The sequence below is a fragment of the Cupressus sempervirens genome, chromosome 10 (genome assembly GCF_028749045.1).
Source record: "Cupressus sempervirens isolate cs-2001-9-10 chromosome 10, ASM2874904v1, whole genome shotgun sequence".
In the NCBI taxonomy this organism is placed as follows: domain Eukaryota; kingdom Viridiplantae; phylum Streptophyta; class Pinopsida; order Cupressales; family Cupressaceae; genus Cupressus; species Cupressus sempervirens.
Genome location: NC_143127.1, coordinates 358,015,184 through 358,036,614, shown reverse-complemented (window position 1 = coordinate 358,036,614; position 21,431 = coordinate 358,015,184). Strand labels below are relative to the sequence as shown.

At 35.9% G+C, this 21,431-nt stretch overlaps 1 protein-coding gene across 6 annotated transcripts in view; it reads right to left on the bottom strand.

Annotated features, from left to right (window-relative positions):
- Positions 1–21,431, bottom strand: part of LOC149534100 (phosphoglycerate mutase-like protein 4) — a 177,117-nt gene that overhangs the window by 96,745 nt on the left and 58,941 nt on the right. For all 6 annotated transcript variants that reach the window (XM_089803844.1, XM_089803843.1, XM_089803846.1 and 3 more), the window contains 2 exons: positions 16,215–16,265; positions 15,977–16,084 (listed from right to left, as the gene is read on the bottom strand). In XM_089803844.1, coding sequence (XP_089659970.1) covers positions 15,977–16,084; positions 16,215–16,265 — 159 coding nt within the window. The remainder of the gene's footprint in view (positions 1–15,976; positions 16,085–16,214; positions 16,266–21,431) is intronic.

Below are 21,431 nucleotides of genomic sequence, written 5' to 3'. Positions count from 1 at the left end.
GTTGATGAGCGTCCTGTTCCTGGCATCTATCCACCCATCAAATATAATAGTGCAACCTTCTTGTTCCCAAACTTTTCTTTGCTCTTCCACAAGCTGATGAATATTTCTTACCTCGTCATTTAGCAACGGTCTACTCATCTCATAGGGAGTCGGTGGCTTGAACTGCTTACCAAACAAAAAAATGGAAGTTAGCACTTGATCCCAATATGGACCACATAAAGCATTGATGGGAATATCATTGCGGATCCAAAATCTTGTAATTGCCACCTTTGTCTTCCCATGCATCTCTTTGTTCCATGCAGTGCCTAACAAGTCGAATTGAGCACCAGGAGTGTTACGTGGAACCCAAAAGTCTGCTAGAGACCTACTCATACTTCTTGATCCTCGTATTTGAGGCCCAATAGAAGAACCCTCTCCACCTATTCCTAATCCTGTATAACTAGAAGTCCCCATTGGGGCTGCCATGGCCTTGAATATCCTCTTTTTTCTACCTTACTTTGTGCATATTTTTGTAGGCTTTTCAAAGCCTCTCTTGTAACCTCTTTCGAACATACATCACACAGTGTAATATCATTGCCTGGAATCTTCGCAAGATGGTATTTCAATCGGCTTATGCCTGAAGTCATATGCTTATGCCAATGGATACATTCGACATGTCCATCAATTAACCATGGGATCTCATGTTTCCATAAAGCATCCTTACCTCTACCACCAACCATCTTGTTAAGAAATAGGTAGACTTTTAGTGCCTAAAAAAAAAAAAATTTGTAAATTAGAAAGTGTCTAATGAGTAACAATCTAATATTTTATAGATTTGTTGAAATACTATTATTAATCTATTAAAATCTATTTTGTATAATAAATCTATTAAAATATATTAATTATTAATTATTAATTATAAATGTATAAATATATTGTTATTAACTTATTAAGCTAAAATTTTCTAAATAGTAAAAATGATAATAAAACAATATTATTGTGTATTTAAAATACAGTAAATTAAAATTAGAATTACTTTAAATTTACTGTATTTTAAATTTGCATTAAATAATTTATATTTATTATATTTAAATTTTAAAACTTAAAGTCTTAAGCAACTTTACATTTAATATAATTTATATATTTTAAATTTAAATTTTTTTTTAAATTAGTATTACTATACTATATTACAGTATTTTAAAATTTAAATGTTAATTTTTCCCAAAACAAAATAAATTAAATTTGAACAAATGTAAAAAAGTATTAATTAAATTGAATTATATTGAAATTTGTAAACTTTTATAAAATATATAATAAAATAAACTTACCAAGTTACCACAACTGGAAGTCGTCACTTGCAAAGAGTCAAATGTTCAAATTAAAACCCAAATGCATACTGCAGATGCAAAGACTCGGCATTGCAGGAAGTAGAAGTAGGGTCATCGGAGTCGTCAGGACTCAGAACGCAAAGGAAAGTTTCAAAATGCAATCGTCACTATCCAAGAATGAAGGCAAAACAAAACGTAGTCGTCGCAATTGGAATGAAGGCAAAAAGTTAAAATGAAAAGATCATATTCAAGTACCTAAAACCTTAACCTAACTCATTTTCATGTTGACCACACAGTCAACGAAATGTTTTGTCGATATTTTGTTTTTAGCATGGTTTAAACCCCATAAATTGTGGCGAGTTTTTGCATTTACGGTACCAATATATGGTGCGTTAATTTCGTTTCGAAGATTAGCTCGTGATATATTGCGATTTGTGTGATATTTTGCAATTATTTTAAACTATGGTGTGGCTTGCCTTCTAGTGGGATTAGAGCGACATGGTCATGATGCTCAATCAGACTATTGAGATACCCCAATCCCATAGATTTGAAGCTTGGATGTGGTACTTCATTAAGAAAGTAGTGGGAGAAGTCAATAGGATAGCTTGGGCTGGACTTATCAGTGACAACCTCAATAAACAATTGATGAATTTGGAGCAGACAAGGAAATCCTATATGAGCTCCTATGTCATCTATACGCTAGCTCAAATGGTGATATATGATGGACTAAGATGTAAAGGGCTAATTGGGAGCAAAACTCAACATTTGAAAGTTCATGAATGCTAGCCACAATTGCATTTGCATTCAAAAGACGACTATATCAAAGTTAATGATGTCTTTGAGATGCGTACTGTTAGGACCCTCCAGAAGAGGTTACATGTGAGATTGTCTGTTGGAGCAATAAAGTTGGTGGAAGATTATGGAGCCTAGTTCATTCAAGTCCCCACCTTTTCATACATTCAGGTTCAAGGATTTTCTTTGGATCTATACAAGCTTCCAAGCTACCCAATGGATAAGATAGCCGTGTTGGAACTTACCCGAGAACTCATTGTTAATGACAAGATTTAGAAAGGGAAGAAGAAATTGGGATTAGATTTCCCAATTCCTATAGGAGAGGGAAGATTTGAGGTATGCTCATGTCTAAAGGCATCAAGGAGATCATTAGTTAACTTCTTCCTTCTGCCACTTTATTTAAGGACTGATTTTGATCCCTAAAACAAAATCAAATCAATAGCAGGATTAAAATATCAACATTAATGCCACAAATGAAATTAAGCACACGAAAAGAATGTAATCAAGATTGCCTTTGAACATGATTGGAACATGCAACATATTCTAGGTGCCTAATCAAATGGAGGAAGACCCAAATGTAGTAGAAAAGAGAATCAATCTAGAAAAGATTGTTCATCCATATGACTAGCAAAGAAAGGAGGTCACAAATCTTGACATTTTGTCTAAGCCATTCTTGGATTTCACAAAGTGGTGGGTTGATCATTAGCTTAGCAAACTAGTTATGCCCAAGGATGGCTTTACATATCGAACCAATGGGTCATCAACCACCTAGGGATAAAGGACCAAGGCCAATATATGAAGGAAAAATAGAAGGAGAAACTCCAACAGAAAGTGTGAAATACAGAAAAGGAAAAGAGATAGCTCAAGAATGGCAGCCAAGAATTAGGCCAGACATTCAAGAACCTCAACAAAAGAAGCAAAGGTCTAAAAATGTTCCCTCGTCATCGAGCACACTCCTAGTGTACAAGAGATAGATATTTTTGAGAGACAGGAAGCAGAGACAAGCAGGAGGAGATTTAAGCAAGAGGAAATCTTGGAAGGTCAATACTAGATAAGTTGAGTATCAATGCATACGAGAAATGTACACAATGGAAAAGTAAAGATCATGATATGGCTACCAAGGAAAGCCTTTGCCACAATATGGGAGTGAGAAATTATGGAAGTTGAGGCTAATATAGACGAGGAAGAAGTTCTTATAGCAGTGACATATATTCCATCTATGGAGGATACAAATCCTAAATTAACAGTGGAGAGCCTAGGGGGCAAAGAAGAAATCAACGTTCGAGCAGTACATGGGAAAGATCGGTTGATAGTACAAGGAGACCAAAATGTACTTATTCCAGAATGGCTAAGACACAATATTTAGAAAGGTCAAGAGAGAGAGGTTGACCCGACAATTGAACTACAAGGAATTTTGAACCAAGTCAACCAATTTGAGGAAAAGGGGAAAGCTAAAAGGTTCACTAAGGTTGTATGGGGAGAACCAATATCTAGTATTTTGAAAAGTGCAACTCCTGCAGTCGATAAGAACAAGGATCAGATAACTCTAGATGAGTACCATGTTTTAGAAATCAATCTTGGTCATGCCTTTCGTGAAAAAACAAAAGAGACTTTCATGATTCCACTTAGGCTTTGAAACATAGGATGAAGAAGCTAGAAGGGTATCATAAGCAGAAGAGGGTAATCAAGGCCTTCTATGAATTCATAAACAATTACCTTGTCCAATGAGGGACGAAGATTCGTCTTTTGTTCCTATTGTGGGTGTTTCAATTGAAGCAATGGATGATATTGGTAGAATCAACAGGATTTCTCAAGGTGCAGAGGAATGGGTGAAAGGAATTCAAAATCAAGCATTCAAGCATGCAAAAGAATTGGTACAAGTTCATAGAAAAGCGTTAGTTGTACTCTCTAGGATCCAAAGCATGAATTAAATTAAAGATTTTAATAATGTCCACGAGGCTAAGGCAACCTATGGGACCCACAAGTAGCATGGATGACTCATGGGAGGATAAGTACATTTAAAAGGATGAGGTGATCTTAGATAAACAGAATCTTATGGAGACTCCCAAGCAAGCATTGATTGATGGTGGGGTTGGTGAAGAGGAGTCTATGACTTCCTCTGATGGTACAATTCAATGATCACAGCCAAGGAAATATTTGAGAGTTTCACCAAAGAATTCTTCTCAATGAGTGAAGGCAGCTAACAACACTAGGCAAGGAGTTTCCAATACACTTGCATCCTTGTTGTCCTAGAGAATGGTAGAGAATGAAATAACGCTGGAAAACTTGAAAGGCAAGTTGGAGGTGTTCTTTCAATTAAAATCTTTCAAGAGAGATGATTTTGAGAACTTCCCCATTTTCTCAAACACCATGCATACCACTTAGGATGTGTTACCAAATTAGGAGAAAAATTTTGGAAAGGTTGAAAGGGCAGTGGCAATTCTAGAGTTCAAGCAGGAATCTGCACCAATCATCGATATAGAGGAGTTAGAGATTGTATTGGATCGATTCCATGCTTTCAAGAATTGAAGTCAAGGATAGATCCATTCAATGCATAGTGGGTGTGTGCAGTGGTCCTTTATGGCACCCCACTCCCCTCCAAAGCGAGCATGTGTAGTGGGAATTTATTATCCACTATAGTAGTGGATTTCATCTTGCGTTGATGTAGATTCCATTTTCTTTGCCCTAACTCTAATTACGGTTGATGTAGCTTAATCTAAGTCATCAATTGTTTTCGCGGGCCACCCATTGTATTCGAGGACCTATATAAAGGCCTCACTTCTCATTTGTAAGGGAGGATTTTGAGATTGTTGCTATGAGCTACTAAGATAATATTTGAAGTTTGGTGAATTTGATGTGTTTTAGTGATTGTTCCTTTTCTAAATTCCCTCATTTAGATTAAGATAACTTAGATTAAGTGTGGTAATTGCAATGGAAAATATCAAAGTGTTTTGATGAGTACCTTTGGTTCATACTTTTGAAAGTTTAGTGATTCTAAATTATTATGCAAAGTTAGGCTGAACATTATTTATGCATATGCCTAACTTCTATCATTCATATACATTGTTCTTCGTGATGGTGTATCCGATGGTATGAAGATATTTTCATAACCTTTGAAAATTGCACTAATTCACGCATAGTTGTAGTATAGCTTGGAAAAGCGGAGCTTGGTAATTGAGGAACTTGTCCACTAGAGTATCATTTGTTGTTGTTGTCCTGCATTTTGTCACCACAAAATGTAGGTAACAGTATGAAACTTTTTCAAATTAGTTTTGCATTTCTTTGAGTTTAGTTCATTATTTAATTGGCTAGTACTGATCAACCAATCGGTACCAATTGATATAATGAATCTTTTTACTGAAGACCTTCGTCAAGTCTTTTTCGGTTTGCTTTTTGTCAAGCTTTTGCTAGATTTTTGAGCCCTCATCGTCCTTTTCTTTTCTTTTGAGTTTGTGTTTGTTGGTTTTTAGTCCTTTGGTTTTGCTCATGTCATGCCTTTCGCTTTTCCCTTCGATTCAGTCTAACCTAGAGGTCAATCGGAGTTATCAATAAAGAGTTATGCCCATTTTAGTGCTTCAAAAGTGGACCTTTTTGATGCAACAGAACGAATTAAAACTATGATGTTATATTTTTAATTTGACTTTCAAATTTTGATAAATATAACTTGTACTCACTTTTTGTTATGTTTTTAAGTTACTTTAACTTTAAATTTTTAACTTGAAGTGACTATAGTGCACTTTATGTTATATTTTTAAGTTGAGTTACTTTTTGATTGTTCACTTAAGTGACCATATTAACTATATAGTTCAATTTAAATTTTAGCATTTAAATCAAATGCTCTAGTAAATATTACTTTTAAATGATATTTACATGTTATATAATTAATATGATATGTAAATATAATTTATGTCCCACTTAAGTAATATTTTAATGAATTTAAATTGACATGTGCTTATTTAATCACTTTAAGTCATCAAAAGTTGACATTTTATATGTCATTACATGTAAAATCCATCAAAAGTGGACTTTTTTCATGCCATTGCATATAATTTTCAACTTAGAAGTAATAATCCATCAAAAGTGGACATTTTTCATGTCTCTGCATATTTAAGTCATCAAAAGTGGACTTTTCATGCCACAGCATATAAAGTTTACTTTGGTGGACCTTTTTGATGTCATTACATCAAAAGTCTATCATAAGTGGACCTTTTTGATGCTATTGCATGAAAAGTGAAGTTTTCATGCTTAGACATCCAAAAGGTGAGTTGCATTTTAAAACATGCTTCCTCCTCCAAAATGTCCAATTTTGCCCATGAGCATATTTTAAAACATGTAAGAGCACCCAAAAAGTGTGATTTTGAAGAGATGCATATTTTAAAATATGTAAGCAACCCAAAAAGGTTCGTTTTTTATCAAAAAACATGTTTTAATATTTGCAATGACACTCAAAAAGTTTGTTTTTGAAGATGTTTTTGCCCTCCACGAACCCGATTTTGGAGATTGTGAGAGATTTACTTAATGGTTTTGCATGAAATCTTTTTCAATAGGGTCGTTTTTCCTTAGCTATGGATTTTCCAACATTGAAAATGGATTTATCTTATTAAAAAACAATTTTTCAAACTCCTTCCAAGGGCACGTTTTTGGAAAAATCTTCAAATAAATCCATTTTGAGTGATTTAAATCACGTTTTTGCAAGGAAAATAGGAGTTTTGTCATGTTCAATCATTTGCAATACATCTTGGCTCGCATTTTTGCAGTTAAAAGCCAAAAATGAATTCATTTCATGCCTTTTATGAATCACCTTTTTGCTAAAAGTGACCAGAAAATTGGGGTTTTTATACACTTTTTCGTATTTTGAAGCCACTTTTTGCATTTTGATCCATGTATATACATTTAGGGAAGTTGTTTTTGCATTCCCAAGTCAAAAATGACTCAAAAACATGCATTTTTTGGCCACATTTTTGCAAAATCGGCCCAGATTTTTGCATTAAAAAGTCACGTTTTTGTCCAAAACACTTTTTAAATGACTTTTCAGCCCATACACTTGCATTAAGAGGGGTCGTTTTTGAGTTTTAATGCATGCTCTTGTCTTTGGAGACCACATTTCTGGCCTTCTCATGTCAAATTCGACCATTGAAAGTCCATTACATGCAAGTGCGCAAAAAGTCAAAAAGTTGTTTGAAAATCCGGATTTGAAGGAGAATTGGTCTTCAAGTCTATAAAACTTGCTATTTTGGCGCTTTAACCTCCATGTAAGTGGAATCTTTCTTTCTTGCTTTAAATTCATGCTTATCTTGCTGATTTTATGCATTTAACTACTTGATGGTTGCCACTTGTTAAAATCTTTACCATGGAAAGTGCATTTTTCCTTTTAAAATGAAGTTTTTGTCCATTTTCATGTTTTTGGTTCTTTCCCAAGTCCCAATTTCGAATTTGAGTGTTGAAGTGCATTGCATCTTGGTATGTTTGAGTCACTTACCAAAGGTATGTTTTTATTTGTGTTTTTGTGTTTTGTGCTTGCTTGTTGGTTTCCTCCACTTCGAAGAAGTTACAAGTTTTTTCCCAAGAACTTGTTGTTGCTTCACTTCATACGAAAGCATCATCACATTCCATTTCCATCTTTTCCATGCCACAACACTTCACATCTCATTCAACAAATGTGATTACATGTTTTCCATCTCATTCACCATCCGCACATGCATGTAATCCCATTTTCCGCTTCCATTTTCATTTTCGCCTCTCCATATGCATTCACGCCTCCATAAGCAAATACATGTTTTTCCACTTTCCATGTCATTATATACTTTGCACCTCTTCCATTTGCACTTACATGTAAAAGCTCGTCCACCATTCGCCTTCGCTTACTATCTCATCCTTCATCCCTTGTTGCATATTGCATTTACATGTAATCCATTTTCCATGCAATGACATCTTGAAAGCCCAAGTCACCTTTTGGAAATCAGCAATCTCCATTTGCACGCATTCCCATGCACCAAGCACTTATAAAAAAATTTAAAAATTAAAAAATCAAAAAAAAGAGGTAAAGGTGTTGATGGAAAGTTGTTCCAAGTTTATATCCAAACACCATCGGGAACGTTTTCAAAGTGTCAGACTCAAATTTGTGCTGATCTACAAAGGAGAATTCATGACAACTTGAGCGAGGAAAGATGGATCACATCAAGTTTCCACATGACAACAAACAGTTCATCATAGTTAGAGGTTATCAAAAGACGCAATACCATGGTTATCAAGGTGAATGTAGCGATACAAAGTACAGGAACTTCCGATCCTGTGATCATCCGGGATTGCATTGCTAAGTACAAGGCCCTTCAGAACAATCCCTAGGATTGTTTCAATTCTCGTTTGTCTTTCTTCTTCTTCTTCTTTCATGTTTGTAATAGAAGAGGATGTATTACATGAAGATGTGTAATTACATGTAATGCGAGTTACATGTGTATGTAAAAGATATAATGTGAGTTGCATGTGCAGTTTCAACTCTATATTTTCTCTTTTAGTTAGACTAGGTCAAAGTTGGTTGAGTTGCTCCCACTTTTTCCTCCACCTTTTTCTCAACTCCTATGTCTATATAAAGGAGTGCCCCCTCATTGTAAAAATCATCTTTTGTTATATCCAAGAAAGCTCTACCACATTTGTGCAAGCATAACTTTGATTGTGTAGTATGAATTTGGGAGAAAAGTGAATAAAAGAAGCAATTGGATTCGAAGCTTTGATTGGAAGCAATTGTGATAGAGCAAATTAGAAGCTTTGACTGTAATTTGTGCCTATTGTCTTGATACGTGTTATTATTGTGTTTTCAATCAAAGAGCATAGTGATTTAAGAAGCAATCGGAGCTGAAGCTTTGACTGGGAGCAGTTGTGAAAATATATAGCTAGAAGATTTGTCTGTAGCTTATACTTCTCTCTTAATTCGGAAAATAGTTTAGCTATTTTTACTTTTAGGAGTCTTTGTGCCCTAATTGTAAAGTTTTTCCATATAGAAGTACAACCGGACTTTGAGCCAAACTGGTATATTTTCAACTAGCCTTTGAGTTAGTGAAGGTTTATCGGTATTACAATTTCTAGCTCTTGATAGAAGTGTAGTTAGAGATTCACCCTGCCCATTACTCGCTCCACGAGTAAGTGGATTCTTTCTTGAAAGATAAGAAGAAAGGATATTGGTAACACCCTTTTTATAAAATCTCTCCACTTCTAGCTTACCTTGAGTTGATCCAAGGAATAGTGAGAAGGGGTAGCCTTCCCTTTAGAGTAACAGAAACTCTATCTCATACGCTGTGGCTGGTCATCCTATTTTGCAACTGGATTTTTACTGAAAAATGTTGGTTGCAAAATATCCACCCAACAGTTGCTACTTACCTTAGGAGTAAAATAGAATTTTTGAACTCTGTCCCCTTTCATTTCTGCATATTCTGTGAAAATCCCAAACAAATACTTCATTGTATAACCTTTTGATAGCTCCCACGTGCAGCATGAATTAAAACGAATTTGAGTGAATATATGTAATGCCCCTTACAGTTGTTAGTCAATCACATTAACTACATAGCTTATCAACAATCAAAACCTGACATAGAAGGAACCTTGGACTTATCATATGATCTTCTCACAATCTTAACATACATGAGACTTTGTTCAAAAGAGAATAAGATACCTCAGTATTTTGTTCTACTGTTTGGTGGGTCATAAATTGCACATCAACAGGTGGCACAATGGGTTTCTCTCCCTAAGCCATCAACGTATAACCTCTTACCAAGAATTCTATGACAATCTTGTTAATACATTTGATCCCAAAGAACCAACATGGTATTTTAAGGAACTTACACCAGCTTAATCAAAATGGTGCAATGGAGAGGCACTAGCTTATAACACAGCAGTAAATTGTGAGCCTCTTATTTGAGAGATTGTGTTCAAGTCAACTCAATCTTAATAAATAATAATGACAATCAATCACAACACATAATAATAATAATTGATCTTGGCTTCAGCCTCTTACACATCAAAGAAAAACATGGCGCAAGAGAAGAATTTGCTAATGAATTTGAAAATCTATTCGTCATGGTTTTGGGTTGATCTCAAAGAAGACTCACCTATCAAATAATTGAAGGACTCAAGGATGCATTAAATGTATATCGAACCCCCTTGAATCACAAACCTTAGAGGAAGAAATAAAAAAAGATAACAAGGTCAAATTATATTCTTCGAAAGAAAGACCTAAGAATTTCCCACCTAAGACAAAACACAGGTATGAAGATTCAAGAAAAGACAATAGAGAAACAGAATGTTGTTTCTGCAAGGGACAATGGAGTAGGGGGCACCAATGCCAAGGCAAGGAAGTCCTCAAATAGAAAGATGACATGTAGAAGAGAGGTGTATGTTTCAAATGCAGAGGCCCTTGGGAACTAGGACATAAGTGCGCAGACTCAACTTCATAAGCTCTACATAAGAAAGTGAAATACAATAAAGGGAGTCTCAACAACATCCAATCAAACAATTAAGGAAAAGGAAGCCACTAGAGCTCCAAGGAGGCTAAACCGTAGTCGTGGCACCAATCTAGAAGTTTGTTTTAATTGACAACATAGCAAAAGTAAATATTACATTTATGTGCTCATTAATTTTTTGAGATTATTAATAGACATTAAGATATAATTTAAATGAGGGGAAAGGGTGAATGGCAAAGGTCACCTTATTGCAATAGCGGTGAGGCAGAATTGCTATAAGGGCACCCTACTGTGTTATAATTAAAGGACCACTTAGGCACCCTATTGCTAGTACCTTCCCAAGGCTGCAACGTAGGGAGAATCCCTGCGGCACCCTATTCCAATAGAATATTAAGGGATAATTGCTCAGGCACCCTATTGCAAAAGTAGTCAACACTGCAAATGAGCGAGAATCATGAAGGGCGCCCCATTGTAGTGACGGTAAGGGAGAACTGCTATAAGGGCATCCTACAGCATTGCGATTGGGGGAAAATCACTATGGGCACCCTATTAAAGAAGTTGTTGAGGGAGAACCACTAAGGGCACCCTACTGCAGTTGTAGTGAAGGAAGAATCGCTATCGAGGCACCCTACTATAGTATGATTAAAGGAGACTTGCTAGGAGAACCTACTACAAGGTAGAGATGGCATCTCGAAATGCCTGAGAGATAGATCTATCTTCTAGGAAGGATGGATATGCCAAATGTTGGATATTCATAAAGCCTTAAGGAGAGAGGAATCATGAGGAGATGGTATCATAGCTAGAGGACTTCTCTAAGTTCATTATGAGATAACTAGAACCCTAGGAAGTCCTCCTATAGGGGCTAAGAACCCAACCACAGAACCTCCATAAGGATTGGGAAAAGATGAAGTCTTTCCCAAAGATTATGAAGATGAATAGGTAAAGGAGAAGATCATAATGAGATAGTGACATAGCTTGAGGATTGTTCTAGAACTGTCTTAGGGCAACTAGAGCCCTAGGAGGTACCCCCAAAGAGCTTAGAACCTAATTAGGAATTCTTCCTAAGGATCGGGATTAAAGTTTATCTTTATTTATTTATGTTACTGGAATTTTTGAATACTATAAAGTAGTTGACAATATTATGTAATGGAACATAGCATGAGAGAACATATCATCGACAAGGAATATCTATGACAATGATAACATCAAATTCTTTTGTTGGTAACCAAGAATTGATCCAGCAGTGGATACTACAATTATGAGTTATTTTGATTAAGAGATATTTATAAGGAGATTAACGACTAAAGATGGTAAAAAAGGTAATTGCCACATTAGCGGTAATCATTTGAGGACCAGCTATTAAAGATTAATTGCCAAAGGATATGACCTAAAGGAAAGAGAGGAGATATGGGAGATGTCATGTAGAATGTAACTCTTCATTCTTTTGACAAGACATATAGCAGCATTCGATATCACCTCAACAGACATTAATGGATAATATTTACATTATTTTTCATCCTTAATTGATTCCCTCTTCTTAGAGCACATTTCCTTATGGCATCCCTAATGCAGGTTTATAAAGGCTTATTCAAAGATGGCATCCTTGGATATATATATATGTTCTTACATCAGATACAGCCATCATGATTGTTGCAAGGATATAGTTACATATCAGAGATGGCAACCAGGTCGCAGTAGCAGAGTTTGCATATATTCAGAGCTTTACTAGAAACAGATAGCAAACAATCTTTATAACACTTCAAGAATTCAGAGATATTTACTATTGTATGTACCACAGCTGTATATCAGATATTACAATTGCCATTATCAGTTTCACAATCATATAACAGACACAGTGAACATCATAATAGAATATTAAACATTTATAAAAACCACTGACCATACATTGTGCATAGAATATATATCAGATTTCATGTTTATCTTCCAGTACATGCAAAATTCTGTAAGAATCCTTGCCTAATCTGATCAGAAAATTAACACTTACGCTGATGGAATTTTGTCAAACAGTTGGTGTACGACCTCTCTATTAAACTATGGAGCCATTGAAATAAACCGATTCTAGTAATGCATGCCAAGTTTAATAAAGTTTGAATAATGCGGAACTCAATTACAACGGCAATGCTTAGAACAGTAATTACTGATTAATCTTGTTTACCAAAAACTAACTGAAAGTATGGCAAGAAGAATGAATCCAATCCAATATCTTTACAGGCAGCAGTTGATTATAGTCTTACAATACAAACAAGAATTAATGAACCTGGAGTTAGCCGCTGAAGGTAAACCATCTACGTAACATGTTATGAGTGTCTGTCACAGGCTACTGGTATCCTGGAGTTAGCCACTGTAGGCGACCGTCCACATGGGTTTGGTGAATGTATTCTGCCACAGGCTGCACTCCCAATTCAATCAACAGCCCGTAATCCTCTCTCTTGGATGTGGGAACTAGGATGACTGCTGTCGTGTGTTCTTATGCTCTGTGACTCCTGCTACGATTGGTGTGACTCCAGTACATTATTAATCTATAACCCACAGGCTACACATCTTCTCACAAATGCTCTTCAGTAGTGATAAGACAAGGATGCCGAGTATATGTTAAATCTTCTGCCTGATTTAACAGTGGAAAATCTTGATCAGACTTGAGGGAAAATCCTTTATCTATGTTATTTTCAATCTCATGGAAGGCATTGGCTTAGTTATTTGTTTTGTGAAAGTTATTAATGACTGTTCTTTGCATTTTACAGTGGGGCAGTCTTTAAAACCTAGTTCCATGATGGTTTTTTGAAAGAATATTTTATTTTGGATCTTCTCAAGTTAAAACTTTTTTGAATATGCCCCTAAGGTGTTGCAGAAGACATGTGATGCCTGTCCTTGGATGGGTTGAAACAAGATCAATCAAAAATGCTCTTCACAGGTCTAAAGAGAATGTTGTCATTTGAGCAATTTGAAGGCCTAACAAGAACACACTGTATTGGTATAATTGGAAAGGTGTTTGTTGTCATTTCATCAAAATGCATTGTAAAGGGTTGAAAAATCTAGGACCCCATGCTTGTGTTTGGTGGATGCTCATCAAGTTCCTTGAGCAAGTTCACTAAGAAAAACTAGTCATGGTCCTAGATTGAAGCTATGCTTGTACAGAGTCAAGATCTGTCGTGAATGATGTTTTTTGTTCTCTGCATCACGTATCCTTGACTGACTTAACTCCCTAGCAACCCAAAGTTGCTCAAACTCATGTCTTAGACTCGGAGACTTGAAAATTATCACTAGGCTAAGATAACTTGGGACAAGTACCCCACCGCTAAGCAAAAAGAGAGGGTCCCCATTTGCAACGGGGCAATGGCAAGAAAACCTGAGAAGACATTAATGGAAAAATCCATTCTATACTAAAAGTCTTATCCAAAGATTAACAGATTCTCAAATGTGACAACATGAACTTTAAAAAATTTATTCATATTGCAAGTTTAAACTATCTGCACATTTGAATTTTCACAGTTATTCAAGCCTGTATGTAGTTTAATTAAAACTTTCTTCATATTACAAGTTTAAATGACCTATGGACTTGAACCATAACTATGCATTACAACACTTGTAGGATTAACCATAGAAAGGATCAAAGCATATTAAATTATGAAAATTAAAGATGCAGGTCATTATAGAAATTCAAATAATTTCCACAAAATCATGTCATTTAAACTTACCAACGTAATGGACAAAATTACAAATATTCATTAAAATATGGGGTAATTTGAAATTTCAAGCCTACAAAGACTCTCCCTTTGCTAAATAGCAAATTAATTTGGAAAGAAAGAAAAAACAATCTTTGAAAACATGTGCATTTTGGTCATGAAACACATTCCCCAATTTGCTGTCAATTGTCACAAACCATGTCCCCTAGATGCAAAAAAAAAAAAAGTTTTTTAACATTAAGTGACAAAAAACACAAAAGTTTTTTAACATTAAGTGAAAAAAAAATGAGTTTGTGTCCTCGTTTCAATGAGTCTATCATTAAAAAAAATAGAAGTTTTCAAAACATTTTTGACAGGTTTTAAACAAAAATCATCAAGAAAATTTTAATCTAGTACCTTGCCAAGGTTTTGACTTGCAAGTTCGGCAATTACTCTACAAGTTTCCCAACTACATGAGAAATCATCAACAAGTTTCTGTTAGCAAGTCTGCTAAATATTATTGTATATTTGCTATATGTTCCTAAAGGCCATAATATAATTATGCTATACTCCAAGGCTTCCCATCCCTAATAATGAATCCCCTCTATATGACACTTTACCCTTTTATTAAAACCCCCTTATGAAGCAGCTAATCAATGCTAATGTTTATGGCTTGCTGCAAAACAACCATATAACTCACATATTAACTACTAAGAATATAATATACTTCACAAACATAAACTTGCAGTTTACACTTAGTTTTTTGGTAGTTTTGATCGCCAATTTGACTTGCCTGTATGTTTGCATACGAACCACTCCTACTCCAGCTATAATGGTAACTGGATTAACACTAACAGAACATTTCGTTACATCTGTTGGAAAAATTAGATAGCAATAATGACTAGATTTGATCATGAAATATTCACAATAAATACAAGTGTATCCAATGTCTCTGTTCACAAAATATTAAATATTCTGAACAAAATGGAATGCATTCACAAAGTAGCGTATAACTACACATATTACAGGATGCATTGGTACTATAATAAATGAAACATTGCATTTAAACCATAAGAAAACACGTTGCAGACAATAACAACTAGATTCGACTATGATATTCACAATAAATACAGGTCTATCCAATGTCTCTGTCAGAGAAACATTTTAGCCTAGTCAAAAACGAAATATATTCACAAAGTAGTGTATAACTATCCATCACAAGAAATATTTTACTGGTATAACTAATGAAACCTTGCAATTAATCCAAATGGAAAATGCATGGAAGATCATTTGTTGGGCCACAAGAATGTTTTAGGAAATTTTGTCCTCCCAAATTTAAATAAAAGATTTTATGCAACATCAAAAACTAGAAATGGTATTATTGTACATATGTCAACCATAAACACATGGCAGACAACAACAACTAGATTCGAGTATGATATTCACAATCAATACAGGTCTATCCAATGTCTCTGTCAAAGAAACATTTTATCCTAGTCAAATGGAATAGATTCACAAAGTAGCATATAACTATACATCACAAGAAATATTTTACTGGTATAACTAATGAAACCTTGCAATTGATCCAAACAGAAAAACACATGGCAGATCATTTGTTGGGCTACAAAAATGTTTTAGGAAAATTTGTTCTCTCAATTTCAATAAAAGATTTTATGCAACATCACAAAATAGAAATGGTATTATTGTAGATATGTCAACCATGTCTCATTGATTATGATACCTGTAAACTACATTTCTCAGCTATGATTGTTGCAGTGTCAAATGCACGTTTCAAATCAGAAGAGTAAAGTGCTGAGATATTTGGTTCTTTGGCTAATCTCTCAGCAACCTGTAACAGATATGCAGCACAGTCAAACATGCAATAGCTCCATCCTAGACAAGGCCTTAAAAGTCCAAATATTAGATTTCACTTTTATAACATATTTATTCAATTATTTTAATAGAGAAAGAAAGCTTACTGCTCTAGCCTGTCTCCATCCAAGCTCATTCAATTCTGACTCTAACTGCCCCTAAAAAAGCAAATTCAGTTCTTAAATTAGTTTATGGGGAAAAAATGGGAAGAAATATGTATTACCCTGAGCTTTCTGCAAGTTAAAAGAAAAAGAAAACAACATGCATAAGAAAAGTCAGTGTTATTGGCAGAACAATGAAAAGATGCACAAGAAGCCCTAGTAACTCCTCCAGAGGAAAGAAACACAGTGACAATCTTGGTGGCCAACATTCTAGCCAGTGATGGAATGAAGACAAGTTAAATCTTTGGTAGAGATTTGGGCAGAAAACCTCAGGTAGACTGTTTTTCTGCAACGATTCCAGTCAAGGGAGAGAAGAAATTTTTTGGACCAGTCAGTCTTAATTCACAATTTAAAAATCAGACAATCGAAGAACTAATTTTCTTTACGAAGATTCGGGTCCAGGAATCCATATGATGATGTCTGCAAAGAGTTGAAAATACAGACACTATAAGTTCCAAGGGGAAGACAAGGGTAAAGGTACAAGGCCTTTGAACCCTGTGATTCCATGGAAGTTTCTCAGAAGATCCTTAATGAGCTGGGAATCAGCAGGATCTTGCCGATTTCTTCAACTCAGATGCACAAATAATACGGCAGCAAATCAACTTAAAGAATGCAAAGGCCATGGAGATCAAAATGCTCTAAATCTTAGTAGATGTTGAACTGATTGTCCAACAGATCAAAGGGCAGTTCCAATACAAAAAGGATCTCCTACACTACTATATAAATCAGGTTTGGGATTCTATTGAATTATTTGATGCTTTTCCTATTAACTAATCCCAAGAGATTCGAAAAGTAGGGCAGATGCTTTGGCCATATTGGTATCATCTCTCACCTAGAGTTCAGGCAAGATGTTTTCCCATTGAAATGGTGTATCAGTCATCAACATGAAAGACAATTAATAATGTTGACAGCAGATTATTGATTTTCTTAAAAAATTGTATACTTTCAACTTTCTAGTGTTAAATGGTGTTTCATTTGCCTACAGAGAATTGTTGTCGGTAAATTCTATATTGTAGCTGACTAGTAGAATTGTATCCGAAAGGGCGCGTGACGGTTGAGTCATCCCTTCGGGAAAGTATATGTACACCGTCCAGAAGGGACTATTGGGCATTAACATTGGAATCATCAGAATCATTGGAATGAGCATAATCATATTGTAAGCATTGAAGTGCATATTCCGTATATGAATAAAGTATCTGTTTTGTGTTACATCTTGCTATACTACATGCAATAAGTATCCTTTTTGCCCTATACGGTAAACATTTGGCGCCATTGCTAGTTGAACCTGGAATGAAGGATAATGCCAAATCTGCTTAACAAGGATAGGAATAAGATAAAAGATAATAATGAAATACGTACAGCACAAAAAGCTTTAATTTTAGTACAACAGGCGGAACACAGACAAAAGCTTCAGCAAATTACCGATAGACACAAAGGGGGTGAAGGAGCACAGATGGAGGGAGTGCATTCACCTAGCAGACTGAGGAGTGCCGAAGAATTGCTTGAAAAGACTTGATAGCGATTAAATTTGGTGGAAGAGACAAGGGAGGAGTTCCTTAACTTGTATACACCAAGGGTAGAGAATCTGAAGGGAAGTAACTCACATGGCTCGAAGTGCCGAAGGAGCACGAGCGTGGAGTGAACTCTCCATTCCCCATACACCCAATGAACGGATACAGGCAAAGAATTGAACAACTTCGCTTAAGGAAGATCTTTTCTCACCAAGTAATGCAGTTGTTGGAAGTAGGACGATTGTCCAAAGTAGCGCAGTTGTAGAGAACAACGCGAGTGCTCAGAACAACGTGGGTACTCAGAACAACACGGGTGCTCAAAACAGCGCAGGTACACAACAAGCAACACAGAATCAAAAGAAAGTAGCAAGGGCAAGACCAAAGGACAAATTGCCGAAGTTTAATGGTGACGAGACAACAGATCCGATTAGACACTGCAAGATGTGTGAAACAATATGGACGGCAAATGGTGTAACAGATGAGGATGATTGGGTCCAGCAATTCCTAGTGACCTTGCGGAGTGTAGCAATTGATTGGTTTGCGGATGTCGATCCTCAAATATTAACTACATGGGCAAACATTAGGAAGGAGTTTATAGCAAAGTTTTGATTGCTAAGGGACGATAACGAAATTGTAACAGAAATATATAGTACAAAGCATGGAAAGAATGAAACAATCCATGCCTATGCAAGAATGCTAAAAGAGTTGGTGGGGAAGATGGATATCTCACCGGCTAACAAATTAAAGAAACGATGGTTTGTTGAGGGGCTACGACCAGCTTTGAAGAAGAAAATGAAGATTGTACCTCTAGCATCATACGCAGATGCATATAATTGGACAATTGATCTAGAGAGTGAACAAACAACAAGCAAGAAGAAGAAGCACAAATTGTCGAATTCAGACGATTCATCGTCCAAAAGTAGCAACAGCGACAAAGAATCAAGCAAGAAAGTTCGAGCGTTGCAGAAAGATATGCTACAAATGATGAAGGAATTTAAAAATCTGAAAAAGAATCCTGACTCAGTGAAGGGGGAATTGCGGTGTACAGACTGTAAGGAAAAGGGCCACACAAAGGGCTCATGCCTGAAAAAACAATTTTGTGATATATGCCAAATTGCAAGACATTCCAGAAAGGAATGCCCATTCAATATTAAGTCAAAGGGACACCAGCAAGTGTTATTGACGCAAGAAGTGTCCACCAAAACAAATACGAACAACGATGCAACCTCAGGAGGATATCACAACAATAACTGGCGCAGAAGGGGTGGTAATAATAACAATAATAACAATGGAGGCCGGAGTCGGATACAGTATGACTCGAGTGGACGGCCGATGATACAATGCCATGCATGCAACCTCTGGGGGCACTTCGCCAAAGATTGTACAACAAAGGAGATGCCGCAGCTATGTAGATGGTGTGGTTTGGGAGACCACAAAGACTCGAAATGCCCAAAGCAGGGGGTGAATTTGTGAAGTATTGAAACATGTGAGGAGGAAGCATTAGCCATTACGCATTAGCAAGCTAAGAAGGCAAAGTACCCTGATGCAGAGGAAGAAAAGAAGAGGTTGCAACAAGCACGAATGGAGTTGGAAAAATAGATGGAAACAGGGAAGTTGCAAGCAAAAGACACTGTCGATACCTAGAAGAGGAACCAGGCATCCTAGTCATTAGTGATGAATCCCAATCATAAGTCGTGCCTGCCAGTCAAGATAGTACAAATTTGAGAACCCAATTCCTTGTGCGTAAAAGGAGGATAACCATGCAGATAAGAATGGAACAAGACTTGTTAAATGTAGAAGGAATACCATAGGGAAGTGAATAAAACAAAGGGCTTCCTATTAAACAAGACAAGGAACAAACTCCACCAGTATAAACACATTGCCATGTAAGAAATTACCAAGGGGAGGAAAAGTAACAATATACTTGGCAAGAAAGATACTCAGTCAGTGAATGTACATTCAAAGGGAGGTGATCCAAATAAAGGAGAGTACAATAGCCTGAATTAAAAGAGAGATTGCCTGGAAAGGCCAAACTACGAGTTCACATTGGCATTAGTCGCATATTTCACCACCAAGGGAGTACGAGCATTCGAACAAGGAAGAATAATAACAATAGGAAGTGTATTATATCCTATTATATTGGAAGAGGTATGTGTGCAAACACCACAACTAATAATGGAAGAAAATATATTTGGTTTATTTACTCATTTTCCTATTATAAATACAGCGGTACAAACAGCCGAAACAACTGATAACTGACAACAGCATACATGGCTACCAAAGTATAAATAGATACATCCAATCACCTGCATCTATTACAACCTGATATTGATATTTCTATAACACCAGCACATAAGGAAAGATTATGTTAAAACGTATGCATCCTTAAGGTAAGTATGTTATTTATAAAATTCATTTAAATAATGTCCATGCTCATTTCCATTGTAAAATCTAAGTCAGAATAAAAGAATAGGGATGCAATATGGGGAAAGCCTATATAAATCCAACCAAATAGGTTCAAAAGTCCGAAAAGTTCAAAAGTTTAGAACTCTAAACATGTTCCAACTAACATCAAGCAAAAAGAAAGATTTAGCTTTAAGTCAACTTGCATGCTATGTGCTTAGGCAAACCTTGGGCTAATGGGGAAATCAAAACAAAGGTTCTAAAGGAAACAAAAACCAAAATCAAGTCGATTCTCTGAAAAATACATGAACGTAACATATCTCAATACAAAGAACACATATATATAAATTTTATCTCATATATAATTATATATTGGTTTATTTGACTAAAGCTATCAAACATAAACATTGAGGGTACTCTCATTTGAGGCTCTCACAGTATTCAAGTTTTGGTGGGAAATATTGTAGAGACTTTGACTACAATGCTTCCCCACAAAGATTGTATGGTAGGGTTTGTTGAAGGGTTACCTGGGATCATATCCAACCAGTTGTTCAAAGATAGAGATTGGAGCAAAGATAGAGATTGGAGGCTTCTCTTCATTCTTGGTTTGCCTCTAAGTAAGATCAGAACATTTTATCACAATTGCACAGTGAGGAGTGCTTATTATTTCTCTTTAGACCTAAAAATTGTTTTTGCGTAAGTGTGGGTTGGCTCCAAGTTCATACCATCATTTTATGGGATGGCTTTGCACCATCTATAATTTATGGGGTTAGGTGTTGCAAGTTACAAGGAGGCTACTTACAGAGTTGTCATGTCCATGATAATTTTGCAAAGGATGGATATCTAGGTTATGGTACATGTGCTTTTGTGAGCACTAATTCTTGTTGCAAAGATTGATTTCATACTCAAGGTAGATTGTGTTGGGTAGATTTTTGCAACCGACGGTTTTGTGAAAATTTAGTTGCAAAACAAGTAGACCAGCCCAACATATGAGACAAAGTCTCCTCCTACCTTTAAGGGAAGGTTCCCCCTTCTCACTGTTCCTTAGGTCAACTCAAGGTAAGCAAGAAGTTGAGAGATTTGAAAGGGTGTGACTGATATTCTTTCCTCTTAGCTTTCAGAAAAGAATCCACTTACCCGTGGACCAAGTAACAAGCAAGATGAAACCTCAAACTACACTTCTATCTAAAGTTGTAAACAATGATACCAGTAAGCCAACACCAACTCAAAGGCTAATTTAAAGCATATT